Raw genomic sequence first — 16,489 nt, 5'->3', positions numbered from 1 at the left:
AAAACGGCACTTTATCTTCCAATTTAATGTTTAGTAGACTCAAGATCACTTTTTTAAAAATATTTTGTCTTTTTTTACCAATATATATATAAATAATAGATTCTTATTTGCAAACCTCTGGAGCCAAACAAGGTAAAGCTACCATAAAGTATATTCAGTGGTTTTCAAAGAAAAAAACATTTTATCTTGGATGCCCTACCTTAATGTTAGTTTAGACTGAATATCCGGTGTTTTCCCTACTACGAAGCTTGAGCTCATAAAAAAGAATGAGCTTATGTCCTTTGCAGAGGCATGGCTGGAGCTGGAAGTCATTATCCTTAGCAAATTAATGCAGAAACAGAAAAACAAATGCCATCCGTTCTCACTTCTAAGTGGGACTAAATGATGAGAACACATGGACACAGAGGGGAACAGCACACGCTGGGGCCTTTCAAAGGGGTGGAGGGTGAAAGAAAGGAGAGGATCAGGAAAAATAACTAATGGATACTAGGCTTAATACCTGGGTGATAAAGTAATCTGTACAACAAACTCCCACGACACAAGTCTACCTGTGTAACAACCTGCACATGTACCCCTGAACTTAAAGTTAAAAAAAAAAAAAAAAAGCAAGTTTGGACTGAATAGGGAAGGAGTTGGATGGTTCCTGGAAATGGACATAAAATACCCTGAGTGGATCTGAAAGAGCAAGTGGGTCATGCTTTGAGCAGTAATGATGCACCAGAGAGCACCCAACCAGCAGTCCTATAACATGGGCTCCAGGCTACTCACATATCTAACTATTCCTCAAGTGGAGAGCTGCTGAATTAAGACTGGCACTTGCTCTTCCAAGTTTCTATTGCTAATGTTTAGGAATAATGTAGAAAATTCTCCAAAATGCTTTGGTTTGCTTTGTGCAGGAAACTAAGCATTAGCAATCTTCCCCGGACACATGAAGCTGTGACCATGGAAAAGAGGCATGGACCTGGTGGTCACTGCTGCTGCTGCTGCCGAATGTGTCTCATTGCTATAGAAATGGAGTCAGCTGGCCAGGCGCGGTGGCTCACGCCTGTAATCCCAGCACTTTGGGAGGCCAAGGTGGGCGGATCACCTGAGGTCAGGAGTTCAACACCGGCCTGGCTAACATGGTGAAACCCCGTCTCTACTAAAAATACAAAAAAATTTAGCTAGGTGTGGTGGCATGCACCTGTAATCCTAGCTACCCAGGAGGCTGAGGCAGGAGAATCGCTTGAGCCCAGGAGGCGGAGGTTGTAGTAAGCCGAGATCGTGCCACTGCACTCCAGCCTGGGCGACAGAGCCAGACTCCGTTTCAAAAAAAAAGAAAAGAAAAAAGAAATGGAGTCAGCAAAGTCAAGGAGAAATTTTCAAACAGAGGCAAGGCTCTAGGGTCATTTTTGTTTTGTCACTCTGTGATAAAGGACAACATTAATGTTAGTCTCAACACATCTTTTAAAATTTCAGACATCTACAAGTAGGCAATGATCCTTTCTCCTTACAGCCAGAAATAGTCTGAAAATAATTTATTATGCATTTATATGATACATATATGTATGTGTGTATATAGTTTATAAATCTAAGTTTATAAATATGCTCATATATATAGCCTTATAAAGTTACAGTTTGGATTAGTAATAATTAGACTGATAAAATGTAATTATCTGATGGAAAAGAAGAAATTAGCTGATTTGAGATCTGAGAATATAAAAATGAGTGTAAGGACTTGAATCACAATCAAGAGAAACAGTGGGGAGAGGGAAAAGAGAAAGTCATGCCTGGAGCCTCATCCTGCTAATTCCCCTTCCCGTTCTCTGCTCCATTTTCTACAGTAATGTCAGATGGGGAAACACACTCTGAAGAAAAGCCAGGCAGAGCAGGACACAGCGCGAGGAGACGAGGGCTCTGGGAAGGTGTCACTGCAGAGGTGGCGTCTGAGCAAAGGCCAGCTCCTGATGGCACGTGGAGGGTGCGAGGCTCCCCTCCCATGGAGGAGCTTCAACTGTAAACAATAAAGATGACATCACTTGCCATAGCTTTTAATTACGTTTATATTGAACCCTAAAATCAATAAATGTGGGGTACTTCATGTGAACTGTCTGAATTTGAAGATGGGACATAGAAAATTAGCTTGGGAGATTTCGCCACTGACATTTCTCAAAGAAGTTCATGGCAGAAGCACTTTTAAAAAATGTATGAGAAACTCAGCATGACTAGAACAATCTGAGTCTTATTCAGACTCTGACATATTGTCTCAAATACTAATATCTACTAGTGTCTAGGATTTTGACGGAATTACTAATAGGATGAGACTAGAAAATACATCAGAGTACAAAGTTACAAATGGCATATTCCTAGATAATATATTGTTACATGTAATTAGTGTGTGAGTACGTACACATGCTAATTATGTTTGTGTATCATTGATAAAATGACGGATTGCAAACACACATCAGGGTCTTCTGAGCAAAGCCTACAGAACCTTGGAGATGCTTTCAGCAAGGCAGCTTAGTGGGTTTGACTTTCACTCTCTTTACAGGGCAAAGTGTTCAAGATTAAGTGATTTATTTGTTTGCTTTTCTCTCAGTCTAACATCTCACACTGTCAGACACACAGATAAATATAATACTTGTTCCTCCATTTTTCAAGTGATAAGGAGTGTGCTGAGGCCACGAGTGCTCCAATGCTTCTGGTGAGGTGGTTTCAAGATGTCACTTGGAATCTCTTCTTTAAAGTCAAAGTTGTCCTCTGAAAAGATTTAGGCACATATTGTGAACCTGGAAACACCAAGCAAAAGGTAATTCTCATTAAAATGTTACAAAGGCAACCACTCAGAACGATTGTTTTGTACATTCCATGCAAATACTTTAAAATATATATTTTATTTTAATACACTTTTGTATAAATTAGGAAATAGTCATATGCAAAAACTGCCTATTAGGGTCCTAAGGAAAAGGAAGGGTGCTCCCCAAAAACCAAGCTGAGGTGCAGGCCACGCGTCCTCCCGAGTGGTGGATTTGCGAGAAGCTTCCACGCAGAGGCGGGTCCTGGCCCAGGAGGCTGAGGGAGCACTACTTCCTGGCAGCTCTCCTGCTTCCCAGGGGCAGGTGCAACGCCAGGTACTTTAAGGGATCCTTCCCACTACCTGGAATACCCCTTTGGCTCCTTTTTTTTTCTATCACAGAAATAATAAAAGTTGATAAGTTAGTAGTTCCCAGTGCTTTTTGACCTGGACGCAAAGGTAGCAAGGAGGTCATGTGCCTGCTTGTCAGAGAAAAAGAAAACAAACCCTCAGAAAGACAGGAAGATCCCTCTTATGGACCCTCGATCACTTCTGCAGATATAGAAAAGACCTCTGACCATCAATAATAGCTGTCTCAGAGCTCCTGATAAGAGCTCATCCTCTGAAGCGGTGCGTCTGGGCCTGACCCTGGGAGCCAGGCTGTGTTGGATGCCATCATGAAGGCAGGTGGGGGGTTACATGGGGAAGGCTGTCAGGAAGGCTGGGAGGAAGGCAGAGTGTGGGTGTAACTGGAGGAGGAGGAAGGCAGGAGCGTGGGTGTCACTGAAGGCAGGCAGCACCGCAGGGTGCACGGAGCCAACATCCGGCCTGAGATCAGGTGCTATCAAGGCTTTGCTTTTGCATGGGAATGTCTCCTGCACAGCTGTGCCACTGAGAAGGACCACGGAAAGATGTGGTTCTTAGAATCACTGATAGGAATGATTCAGAACTTCCTTTATGAGGATCCTGCTTATGATAAGCTCCATGAAGACTTAGAGGAAAATTGAAAGACTTTTGTGCATGACTCAAGGTTCAGCTTGACTTCAAAATTAGTGCAGAAGCTTCTGGACTTTGATTTGGAGGATGAATGATGGATGAACAAAGATGAAACATCAAGGAACACAGGTCCCTCTGTCCCTCTGTTCAGTGTTTAAAATGCGACTGAAGGTCAGACAGTGCTGGGAGATCCGGTGTTCAGTGGGGAAGGTTCCACTTTGGCGGGTGAAAGGGCCTCCTTCCCCTGAGATTTTCTGTCCCTTGATGCCCCAGGGACCCCTGCACACAGCCTGCCTGTCGGGGCCCCTGCCTGCTCTGCAGGCTCAGAGCTCACCAGGCTGCTCAGTGCTGGTCCCGAGTGCATTGGCTTGGCCAGTCCTCTCCAGCAGCACAAGCCTGGCTGGTTCTAGGCAGGGGTTGGCCCTGGACAAGGCCACCCCTACCTGAACTTGAATGCACAGTCTTGTTTTGTTTTTTAAATGAGACAGGGTTGACCTTAAATAGGCTCATGGGCGATCAGGATGAGTCCTTGGATATGTTGAGGCTTGTTATGCACCAGGCACTGCGTTATCTGCTCCGTGTTTTATTTAATCCCTTCAGGAGTCCTTGAATGAGGTGTTATTCCCATTTTACAGATACGGAAGCTGAGACCCACAGGGAATGCCTGGTGTCACAGCACCCAGCAGCAGAGCTAGGACTTCCGTGCCAAGGCCCGTGTCTCTCACGACCACCAGGCTTGGCCTCCTCCGGATTGCACAGGCTGGCACCTACACAGGCCGTGCGGAGCCGCATGGAGCTCCAGGGAGTGCCCTGTGGCCAGTTTTCCTGTGCATCTGGTGGAAAGGAAGGAAGGCCACAGCCTGATCCTGAGGGGCCTGGACATACCCTCCCCACTCCCCAGATGGGGATGAGCTTTGAAGCATTAAAAAATGGTTGAGGGGAAATATTTTGAACCAAAGAAATGTTAGCTTGTCGTTATAGACGCAAAACCTCTTGGAGCCGTGCGTTTGGTTGGCTGCATTCTCCCTTCTAATAGCTCTTTTGTGTTGGGTCGGTAGTTAAGAGGCAGTGAGGCGCAGATGACTGGCATGGACCGTTCCCTGGGTCCTACATGAGTTAAGTGGCCATATGTGATTGCATGTGTTAATGTAACTTCTGTGGACGCCCCCAGTGGGGGTCACTGCAGTCCCCCAATACCGGCTCTACCCCCACCTCCTCTTCCAGAAAGCAGTGAGTGATATGCCGAAGGTGTCACCATGAATCCGCTCTGGTTTTTAATTCATTCCTGAATGTCCTGTTAGACGGTGGTGTGCCGCCTGAGCTGTTGTTAGTGAGACGGTGGTGTGCCGCCTGAGCTGTTGTTTGTTAGACGGTGGTGTGCCGCCTGAGCTGTTGTTAGTGAGACGGTGGTGTGCCGCCTGAGCTGTTGTTAGTGAGACGGTGGTGTGCCGCCTGAGCTGTTGTTAGTGAGACGGTGGTGTGCCGCCTGAGCTGTTGTTAGTGAGACGGTGGTGTGCCGCCTGAGCTGTTGTTAGTGAGACGGTGGTGTGCCGCCTGAGCTGTTGTTAGTGAGACGGTGGTGTGCCGCCTGAGCTGTTGTTTGTTAGACGGTGGTGTGCCACCTGAGCTGTACGGTGGTGTGCCGCCTGAGCTGTTGCTAGTGAGACGGTGGTGTGCCGCCTGAGCTGTTGTTTGTTAGACGGTGGTGTGCTGCCTGAGCTGTTGTTAGACGGTGGTGTGCTGCCTGAGCTGGTGGCCAGAGAGAAGACTCCCTGTGTGAGCAGCGTGGTGGGCTGACGTTGACAGAGTGCTCAGGAGGACAGAAACAGCTTTTCGTGTTTGAGGGATGAGACTTAGGCCTCCCGCTCCCAAGCTCTACTCTGTGTGTGAGGCCACACGCGCCTCACCTGCAGCCTCACCTGCAGCCTCACCTGGGGCCCGGGGACGTCTGCATGGGGCACGCGCCTCATCACACCGACATCACAGCTCGCGCCTTTGAGCCGCGTTCTCTCTACGTGGTGAGATCAGGGGCCTTGGCTGTGTTTTCCTTGGTGGATTTTTGTGTTTTGTAAGTTGTCTATTTTGATAATGTATTATTTTTATAATTGTAGAAACAATGACTAGCATATTTTAAAGGAAAAAAAGTTACTGATAAGAGAATACACTGACTTGGCATTTGGTCAATGATTAACAGCGAGATTTAAAACAAATTCAGAACCCAATTCCCACTGCAAACCTCTACTTATGTGTGCCCCAACTACCTCCTGGACGCCTCCACTCAGCGCGCTGCAGTCAGCATCCCCAAAAGTGAACTCGTCAGAATTTCCCCAGTTCCCTCTCTCAGCACCACCCACCACTGGCCATCCACAGAGTCATCTGTCAGCCCTCACTCCCTCTCTCTCACATCCCTTGTGATGGTCATCTCCTCTAGGAAGCCTCGGCACCCTCCAGCCACCTGACAGGGGAGCCAGGTGGTCCTGCTCACCCCTCTCACAGCCTTTTCCAGCTTGCCTGCCAGGCTCAATGCTCCTTGAGGCACAGACGGAAACACCCCTGCTGTTTGAATCCCAGCCTTTGGCACAGACCTTGGCACAGAGTGAGCGCTTGATACACCCATCCATGATTGATAAGCTAACTTGGGTGCCTACTTCCCCCCAAGCACCTACAATTGTGTTAAAAGCAACACCTGGGCCGGGCGCAGTGGCTCATGCCTGTAATCCCAGCACTTTGGGAGGCCAAGATGAGTGGATTACCTGAGATCAGGAGCTTGAGACCAGCCTGGCCAATATGGTGAAACCTCATCTCTACTAAAAATACAAAAATTAGCCAGGCATGGTGGCATGTGCCTGTAATCCCAGCTACTCGGAGGGCTGTGGCAGCAGAATCGCTTGAACCTGGGAGGTGGAGGTTGCGGTGAGCTGAGATTGCACCTCTGCACTCCAGCCTAGGCATCGCAGCAAGACTTCGTCTCAAAAAAAAAAAAAAAAAAAAGCAACACCTAACCATGTAGCATGGCTGCTTTTTAGAGAACGAGCTATTGCCATGAGAATGACCGCTAATGCTGCTAAGGAACATACAACAAGAAAAGCAACGAAAAGGCACAGCAGCCCAGAGCTATTAGCACAGGAGCAAAATTTTAAAGAGCTGAAGAATCTCTGACATCACTGTGCTACAGGATGACAAAAGGGTTGATGTGAACAGCGATAGATCTGTGTTACACAATGCTTACATTTTACGAAATTTATTTTTAGAATTATATGTTTATATGTTTTAGAATTATACGTTTAAAATTCCCTGTAAAACAATAAATTATCCCAGAAATTTCAGGTTATTTATAATACAAATGGTTCATAATTCATAATTTTTGAGCAATATATGCCTGGTATCTAGATAGATCCTTTTCACAGATTTCCAATAATTATTTTATCTACCCCGCTTGTTATAAAAGAGGAAGCTGAGGGCCAGAGAGGTTGGGACATTCCTAGGGTTGCACAGCCGGTGGCACAGCGAGGGTGGAAATCCAACGTCAGACTCCAGAGCAGCACACCTCATGATGAGGCCACACTACCGCCTTGAAAACAGTGTTGGTGACTGTTCTGGAACTGGAAACATCACTGGCCCATATTCAAACTAGAATATCCTGCGAACAACATACCAGGCTGAGAATACCTATTTATCTGTAAAACCTTGTGTTATAAAGTAATTAGCAAATCTGTGTTAATTTTCTCAAGCATTTTTATCATTAGATTTTCAAAGAGAATCTAAGAGTAGAGTTTCACCAACAATGATAGACTGGATTAAGAAAATGTGGCACATATACACCATGGAATACTATACAGCCATAAAAAATGATGAGTTCATGTCCTTTGTAGGGACATGGATGAAATTGGTAATCATCATTCTCAGTAAACTATCGCAAGAACAAAAAACCAAACACTGCATGTTCTCACTCATAGGTAGGAAGTGAACAATGAGAACACATGGACACAGGAAGGGGAACATCACACTCTGGGGACTGTTGTGGGGTGGGGGGAGGGGGGAGGGATAGCATTGGGAGATATACCTAAAGTATAATAATAAATAAATAAATAAATAAATAAATAAAAAGAAAAAAAAGAAATAGGGCATGAAAACTCTATAGCAAACAGAGGTACTGACTTCTCCTAAGACAGCATTTTTTTTTTTTTTTAGAGTGAGGCCCCCAGTTCATTGAGAGCTTTTGGACATTCCCCTCTTCTTGACCTCACAGCAGATAAGTGAGTGCAGCTAAGTGACCTCACAGCAGGTAAGTCTCTGCAGGTGTGCTCTGTGATCGAGGTTTCTGAGGTCAGGCCACAGGCCCCAAACATTTGCTATTCCCTCCTACATGAGCAAAATAGGCTTATCAACGTAGATCATCTTCCATTTCACTGTCTGAAACTTGAAATCTCACTTACTACATCACTTTATTTATATATGGAGAAAAGCTGACCTGTCAAAATACTTTGACCTGTCCATGTGTGAGCAGCAAATTCCATTTGTGTCAATGAACTTTTTCGAGGCGTATCTGACTGCTGGAAGAAAAATAAAATCAGGGACAAGTTTCATTTTTTTCAAATGTTTTTCAAAATTAAAGTTACAGGAAACAGAGAACCCACCCGGAATGTGTGGGTTGTGCTGGGCCTTGACAACTGTTCCAGGGTAGCGGTTCTTTCTCGAAGACGCGATCGTTCTATACCGTCAGGCATGGCACTCGACACACGGTTTTGTAGATGCCTTCCTCTGTACTAAATGAAGGATAGTATGTTCTTGTTTAAAATAAATGCAATCCTTAAAAACACAAAAGAAAATCTCGACATGCTCAATCGTTCACTCATCTATTTGGAAACTTTTAGTTAGACATTACTAAGGATCAGGTCTCCTAAGGATAAATACCTGATGAAATATATTTTGATTATGTAACTGCACTATTAAACCTGATAAAATGATAGTGTCATAATAGGGAAAGAGAGATAAAAAACCTTAAGAGAATGTAATTCTGCATTTGTGAAGTAGCAGGCTTTTTAATGTGATGTTTGCCTTTTTTTTTTTCGAGACAGAGTCTCACTCTGTCACCCAGGCTGGAGTGCAATGGCGTGATCGCAGCTCACTGAAACCTCCGCTTCTCAGGTTCAAGCGATCCTCCTACCTCAGCCTCCTGAGTAGCTGGGATTACAGGCACGTGCCACAACATCCAGGTAATTTTTTTTTGTATTTTTAGTAGAGACGAGGTTTCACTATGTTGGCCAGGCTGGTCTCGAACTCTTGCCCTCGTGATCCACCCACCTTGGCCTCCCAAAGTGCTGGGATTACAGGCGTGAGCCACTGCGCCCGGCCACCTTTTGTAAAATGATGTTATTCTAAGATTAAACACCAATACTTTGCAACTCTTGCCTTCTGGGAATGGGTTCCAGTGCTGGGCTTAAGGTGGTACAGGGCATGCAGGAGGAAACCTGGCCCCAGGTAGGGTTTTTCTCTCACTATGTCTTTATGTTCCTACAACGGGGGTCCTTCTGTGTTGTATAAAATAAATAGAGACAAGTTACTTGTGTGAGAGTGGAGTGAGGGGTGGCTGTAAACCCAGGGGCTGCCTAGATATGCATGCTGGCAGCGGTACACTACCCCAGACCTGTGTGACTGCCTGGCTGAGGGGAGTCTGACTGCAGAAGTTCTCGCCCTCCACTGCAATAGACATGGCAAAGGTTAGCTGTAAAAATGAGACCTGATCAAAATGACCAGGGTCATAATTTACTGAGCTCATAATTTCACGTCAGGAATCATTTAACACCTATGAGTTCATTTTGTCCTTCTAACAATTCTTTAGAGGTAAGAATCACGAATCCCCTTTTATAGAGAACACTAATAGAGAACACTAAGGCTCAGGGAGATTAAAGTGACTTGTACCAAGTCACAGAAGAGAGTTTCTGTGGCAGGATCCACGCGGACCTGCCTGTCTCCTGACCAAATCTCATGCTCTCTTCTTTGCTCCACTATCCTATCAGAGATTTCCTTGACACCTGGAATTTCTGATTTAGTTCAAGACATGCTTTTATTTCACAAAACGATGAAGTAAGCCTGTCACTCCCTGTAAATTCTCACAAGCCATTCATTTCCTTTCTGGAAACAGATTACGAAGGCATTTGAATACAGCTACTCAGATCTCATGTTACTAATTTCACTTGGAAGTGCCAAGGTTGTTTTTGTTTGTTTTCCAACATAGAACCTAAATGGTCCACTGAAATAGAATGAAATCTGTCTTACAGAAACAAGGTGGCATCCAGGAACTGCCGTATTCTGCTCCCTGGTCTCGGTGCCTATCGGGGGGAACCTGCTCCGTGACGTTTGAACCAGTGGTGAAGCCATGTGGTCCACGCCAGTCGGCCTGCAACACAACATCGTGTCCCTGAGCACCCAGGTACATGGATAACTGGCAAGCGACAGGAAATCTGCCAAGAGCTGTGATTTCGATGTTTCTGTGTGAGAGGCACACAGGAGGTCTTTGATTTCTGCTATGTGTGGTATTATCCTGATGCTCCCCAGGGAACTTATAGCACTCTGGTAACTAGGGGAAAATATTATCTCAATACAAGTGAAAGACAGAGGATGGAGGTGAGAAGACGCAGAGCTGGTGTGTGGGGGGATCAGAGGGAAAGTGAGGCTGGCAGGTGAGAATCCAGGCGGGTGAGAAGCCGGGGGACACAGGTGAGGTAGCATCACCAAAGGGGGTGGGGCACTGGCCCCTCTGAAGCTACAGCTTCCCTCGTATGTGTAGAGCACAGCTATGCACACAGACAAACAGGCTGTCTGTGGGACTACAATTCCATGTGTAGGGAGAGCAATTGGGAAGACTGGTCTAAAAGGGCTCCTCAGGGTGGCAATAATAAAAAGAAAGCTGAAAAATCACCAGCCCACAGGGAGGGAGGGGTCAGAACACAGAGGGATTTGTACAGTTAGTGGCATCTGAATGTATCTCAGTAGGAAACATAAATGGGTTTCTATTTGATGAAGGTGTGACAGGTGGCCCAGGTAGGCTGGGGCAGGAGAAAGCCTGCCATGTGCTGCTGACTGGCACTGTGTGCTGCTGACTGGCACCATGTGCTGCTGACTGGTACCATGTGCTGCTGACTGGTACCATGTGCTGCTGACTGGCACCGTGTGCTGCTGACTGGCACTGTGTGTTGCTGACTGGCATGGGGGGAAGTGAGGCGGAGGAGGGAGAGGGATCTCGAAGGAATCAGCACAGCAGACCCAACACAGCTGGAAACATCAGTCCCAAACTGTGAAAGAAACAGTCACCAATTAAAAAGCTGAAAGGGGGGTTATGACTGCATCTGGAAAAAGTCTGGGTGCCCGGTAAGTGTTGGCAGCTGCCCACTCCTGAGCTCAGCTCCTGATAACCGCTCCCCTGCACGCCGGGGGTCCAGTGGGTGGTCTCTAAAGCCTGAGAGCACTTGTGCGTGTGTCCGGCTGGGCCTCTTCCTGGCGGGGATGATCTCTGGCAGGCTTAGCCTGTTTCCTCATCTCAGATTTGGGATAGTATGAGTCCCAACCATATAAAGTTTTGTGGTGGGGAATAAATAAGATCATAAATGTAATTCATTTACCTGGTGCTGATAACAAAGAAAGTGATCAATAAACATTAGCTGTTATTATCAATGTAAGTACTGGCCGATACTGGTAAGTTAGCTGGAGGGCAAGAGACAGGCACCTTTCTAACGAGGCCATGACGGGATGTGAATCCCTGAGATCAACAGCTTTGCTGAAACTCCCACATAGAGAAAAATGCATCCTTAAAGATAATCCAATAGGGATATAGTCCTTTTATTTTTATAGCATTTTATATACATTATTTTATTTAAACCTCCCCTTGAAAAGTATTAATTATGTAATTGAAAGGCATTAGCTAATTATTCGTTTCACAGATGAGGCCACTGAAATCCACCCAAGGTCACCCACCATCACAGGCTCATTCCGCCTGTGTGACAGGGACATTGCCTGACCTTGTGTCCTAGTATACAGCTAAGTAGACCCACTGCAGCAAGCAGAATGTCCAGGATGATCCATAAACCCTAACCGAGAAGCATCTAGGTCCTCCGTGACCTTTAGTTTACTACGAAAGAAACGAGACTCACAGTTTTGTTCCCCGAAGAACTTCGTCACTATAGATGTTGGGGGTTTTTAGTCTCTGTGAATCTGAAGCAAAAGAAGGCAGCCTCCAGGGCACTGGTGTTTTCTTTGCAGAAGGTGGTAATCCATGAGTGTCTGAGGCCCGTCCCAGTCTGTGCCGTGCGGACAGAGCACCTGCCCCTGCACCCGATGCTTTGTCCTCCTTCTCATTCCTGGGAAGGAAATCCTGTGAGCTACTCAGCTGCAAGTGCTGTGATAACAGGGAACGCACCTGTCTGTGCTTAGCTGAGCACTGTCTAGAACAGTCTGGCACCTAGAACATACTCCTAAGTACTGGTTGAATGAATGAAAAGACCCATCATTTCCGTTTCTGTTTCAATGAAGAATCATCCACAGGAAGAGAGCTAAGGTTTTCACTGTTAGTAATCAAACAGTCAAGCCCACAAGATTAAGAATTTCAGGACTACATTCCCCTTTTCCCATCTCTCCCAACCAAATACACGATAGTAACTGTTTTGTGGTTGGTACTGAAGGGTCTGTTTCTGCTCTTCCAGACGTGCTCAGGCACATCTGAAGCATGGGATTAAATGGGACCTTCGTGATCTCACGCCCCCTGCAATCTTCAGTGCTCTAGTGTTTGCAGCACAGGGAAGAGGCTGGGGAACTACTACTGATTCTGATACATACTGTGTTCTGTCAGCAAAATAGGTAGGTCTCTGCTGAAGTGGTTTTGCTTGAATTGTCATGACACCATTCATGTCACTATAAAAACTGCTGGAGAAGCGATGAATCTGAGAACAGTAAAAAATAAATAAATAAATAAATAAATAAAAAGAATTACAAATGTCCAGTGCCGTTCCAATGACTGATGCTCGTGCGAAATCAGCAGGAAACACCCAGCACACCCACCAGCTAACTGGAGGAAAAACTAATAAAGGAGAGATATTTTATAAAGATGTGGGCTGAGACATTAACAACAAATTGGTTAATTCCCCAAAGCTCCTAACAGTGGGGACATTCAGCACACCTGGCCCAAAGTGGCCAGAAGTGAGGAAGAGGTTCCTGCACCTGGAGAGGGTAGCTGCACGGGGTAGGAACGCCACCAGCCCAGGGTGACCTGGCAGGGAGGCTGCAGGGAAGCAGAGCCGTGCTTCAGTCTCCCCCCATGCTCTGAGATCCCAGAGGCTGGAGGGCAAGGGAGCCCTGGTGTGGTCAACGTGTATCAGCCTCTGGTAACTCCAGAGTGAGGAAGGCAGAGAGAGAACCGGGAGAAGCACAGGCCGGGCATCACGGCTCCCCATTGTCCTGCTTGCCTGGGACTTCTCCTCTCCTCTCCTCCTCTCCACACTTGCCTGGGTTCTCTTCCCAGAAGCAGTGAGATGGCCTGGGCCCTCGAAAGCTTCAGTCTGAATCCCAGCTCTAACTGCTTCCTGATTTGTAATTCTGGAAAGCTTACTTTGTTCTTGGACCTTTATTGGTCTCATCTTTACATTGGGCAAAAATCATACCTACTTCACAGAGCTATTGTGAGAATTAAATGAGATGACAGAAAGCGTGAGCTAAGGGCTAAGTAATTCTTAACTCCCTCTTCAGTCTCACAATATAACCAACTAGGATTTAAAATAATATTTACCTAGATGACAGGTCGACAGGTGCAGCAAACCACCATGGCACATGTATACCTGTGTAACAAACCTGCACATTCTGCACATGTATCCCAGAACTTAAAATTAAAAATTTTTTTAAATAACAATATTTAGATTCAGGAGAATAGGATTTCTGGGACTGGAATTCTGTTCTAGTTCATGAACAGATGTGGCAATCACAATCATATGTAGAGGAATAACTTAAGAGCTTTCATAATTACCACTAGAACACCTTGAGTATTTCAAAGCAGGCTCTATTTTTATTCTGTTAATTTGCTGTCCACTTATTTTTTTAACATTTATCCAAACAAAGTAATTATAAAAACAAAACAGCTATTTAAAAAATGCCTCAGCTTCTAGAATTTCCATATTTTTCTGGTCTGTTTATTTTGCCTGATATTTAAAGGCTCATCCACTGCTCTTTTTGTAATATTCATACTGCCTACTTTTTTAAAGTGGGAAATGTTGTATTGAACTTGTCAGAGCAGTTTAAAGAGACCAAAAAAATACAATAAGCAGGTAGCAATTCCAAAAGTGTTTTTAAAACAGAAAAGGCACAGAAGACTTCTTGTAAAGCTGTTACACTAGAGAGTGAAACAAGCCTCTGAGATGCTCTGTTCTCCCCACTGCTCCCTGAAGCACAGATTCTGCTCAGGCCTGTGTCCCTTCAGTCTCACAAAGATCATTGGTTTAGATGCTCCCGTGCCAGGTGCACAGTTTTGCTTTTGCTTTGAAGAGCCTCCCTTCCTTTCTCATCTTAACGAATCACACCTATCATTTAGGGCTTGGTTCATATCTTACCCTACTCTGTGAAAAGTATATTTTTCCTCTGACCCCCAGAGCACTTATGATCCAAAACACATCCAATTATAAAATATATATAATTACAAACTATTACATCTAATTAAAAAATTACACAAAAATCTAATTACAAAGGATTATATAGACTATTAATATATAATTAGCATCTGATTATAACAAAAGGTAACACTTATTGAATGTCCACTCTACACCAGACACTATACAAAATGTTTTATCTCCTTTAATTCTCACAGCTTCCTACCTCATAAATCAGAAAATTGAGGTTTTGAGAAACAGGGACTGATTTAAAATCATGGAGTATTAAATGAAGACGTCAAGCTCAGAACTAGTAGTCTATATATGCAAGCTTCACTCTGCTATCAGCTAGACTGCCTCCCGTGTGGGGAGGTGTGCATGTGTGTGGTGTGGTGTGTGGGAGTGTGTGTGATGTGTGTGAAGGTGTGTGTATGTGTGGTGTGTTGTGGGTTGTGTATGCATGTGGTGTATGTGTGTGGTGTGTGTGTGGTGTGCATATGGTGTGTATGTGGTGTGTGTGGTATGTGGTATGTGTGCACGTGTAGGGTGTGCATGGTCTGTGTGATGTGTGTGCATGTGGTGTCTGTGTAGTGTGTGTGTATGTGTGTATTTGGTATGTGTTTGTATAGTGTGTGGTGTGTGTGTGGTGTATGGTATGTGGTGTGTTTGTGTGTGGGGGTGTGTGTGGTGTGTGTGTATGTGGTATGTGTTTGGTGTGTGGTGTGTTTTATGTGGGGTGTGTGTTTGGTGTGTGGTGTGTTTGTGTGGGGGGTGTGCAGTGTGTGTGTGAGTGGTGTCTGTGGTGTGTGTGCATGGGGTGTGTGTGTGTGGTATGTGTTTGGTATGTGCTGTGTGTGGTGTATGATGTCTGGTGTGTTTGTGTGGGGTGTGTGTTTGGTGTGTGGGGTGTGTGTGGGGGAATGTGTGCAGTGTGTATGAGTGGTGTGTGTGGTGTGTCTAGTGTGTGTGAGTGGTGTGTGTGGTGTGTGTGCGTGGTGTGTGTCTGGTGTGTGTAGGATGTATGTGGTATGTTTGGTGTGTGGTGTATGGTGTGTGGTGTGTTTGTGTGGGGTGTGTGTGGGGGGATGTGTACAGTATGAGTGGTGTGTGTGGTGTGTCTAGCGTGTGTGTGAGTGGTGTGTGTGGTGTGTCTAGTGTGTGTGTGTGAATGGTGTGTGTGTGTGGTGTGAGTGGTGTGGTGTGTCTAGTGTGTGTGTGAGTGGTGTGGTGTGTGTGTGGTGTGAGTGGTGTGTCTAGTGTGTGTGTGTGGTATGAGTGGTGTGGTGTGTTCTAGTGTGTGTGTGTGGTGTGAGTGGTGTGGTGTGTCTAGTGTGTGTGTGAGTGGTGTGGTGTGAGTGGTGTGAGTGGTGTGTCTAGTGTGTGTGTGAGTGGTGTGTGTGTGTGGTGTGAGTGGTGTGGTGTGTCTAGTGTGTGTGTGAGTGGTGTGGTGTGGTGTGAGTGGTGTAAGTGGTGTGTCTAGTGTGTGTGTGTGAGTGGTGTGTGTGTGTGGTGTGAGTGGTGTGGTGTGTCTAGTGTGTGTGTGTGTGGTGTGAGTGGTGTGTCTAGTGTGTGTGTGAGTGGTGTGTGTGTGTGGTGTGAGTGGTGTGTCTAGTGTGTGTGTGAGTGGTGTGGTGTGTGTGGTGTGTGTGTGTGTGTGTTGTTTAGCATGGCTGGACTCCCTCCAGCTATACTGTAAATTCTGTGTAGCTCAGGACTAGGAATCCTGCCTTGTCCGTGTTCTCTGTTCCCCCGCACAAGGTGGGCAGTGGAAACAACCTCCTTGGCACCACTACAGGCCTCGTGTGAACAAGTGTGTCCTTTCCAGCCTCACCTGCTGCCAGATCTTTCAATAAAAATGCAATTCAAGAAAAATTTATTAAGCGCTCAGTATGTGCTAGACCCTGCGGTAGGAGCTCTTAGGTATTTCTATGATTTTATCCTCACAATAATCCCTTGGACAAGATAATAATCTCATTATAAGCTAGGGACACTAAAGTTCAGAAAAGTTAGACAACATATCCAGAAGAATACTCCTCTCAGGTCTCTCGATTCCTAATCCCCCGTTCTTGCCACTATGCTGTGGTCCCCAGTT

At 45.6% G+C, this 16,489-nt stretch overlaps 1 protein-coding gene and 1 pseudogene across 14 annotated transcripts in view; one reads left to right on the top strand and one right to left on the bottom strand.

Annotated features, from left to right (window-relative positions):
• Nucleotides 1-621: 621 nt before the first annotated feature.
• Nucleotides 622-16,489, bottom strand: part of FAM149A (family with sequence similarity 149 member A) — a 70,161-nt gene continuing 54,293 nt past the window's right edge. For 4 of the 14 annotated variants that reach the window (XM_009240516.4, XM_054554855.1, XM_024246232.2 and 1 more), the window contains exons 9-14: nucleotides 12,602-12,705; nucleotides 11,920-12,126; nucleotides 10,049-10,169; nucleotides 8,407-8,535; nucleotides 8,241-8,322; nucleotides 2,025-2,768 (exon numbers count right to left, since the gene is read on the bottom strand). In XM_009240516.4, the coding sequence (XP_009238791.2) occupies nucleotides 2,695-2,768; nucleotides 8,241-8,322; nucleotides 8,407-8,535; nucleotides 10,049-10,169; nucleotides 11,920-12,126; nucleotides 12,602-12,705 (717 nt within the window). In that variant the 3' untranslated portion in view covers nucleotides 2,025-2,694. Of the gene's footprint in view, nucleotides 1,994-2,024; nucleotides 2,769-6,994; nucleotides 7,410-8,240; nucleotides 8,323-8,406; nucleotides 8,536-10,048; nucleotides 10,170-11,919; nucleotides 12,127-12,601; nucleotides 12,706-16,489 lie in introns of those variants that run through there. The other 10 variants (XM_054554854.1, XM_054554856.1, XM_054554850.2 and 7 more) reach the window with 7 other exon arrangements.
• On the top strand, nucleotides 2,804-3,848 carry LOC112133071 (protein LTO1 homolog; annotated as a pseudogene).

The sequence above is a fragment of the Pongo abelii genome, chromosome 3 (genome assembly GCF_028885655.2).
Source record: "Pongo abelii isolate AG06213 chromosome 3, NHGRI_mPonAbe1-v2.0_pri, whole genome shotgun sequence".
Taxonomy (NCBI): Eukaryota; Metazoa; Chordata; class Mammalia; order Primates; family Hominidae; genus Pongo; species Pongo abelii.
Note: the sequence above shows the minus strand (reverse complement) of the source record. Positions and strands in the feature narration are given on the sequence as shown.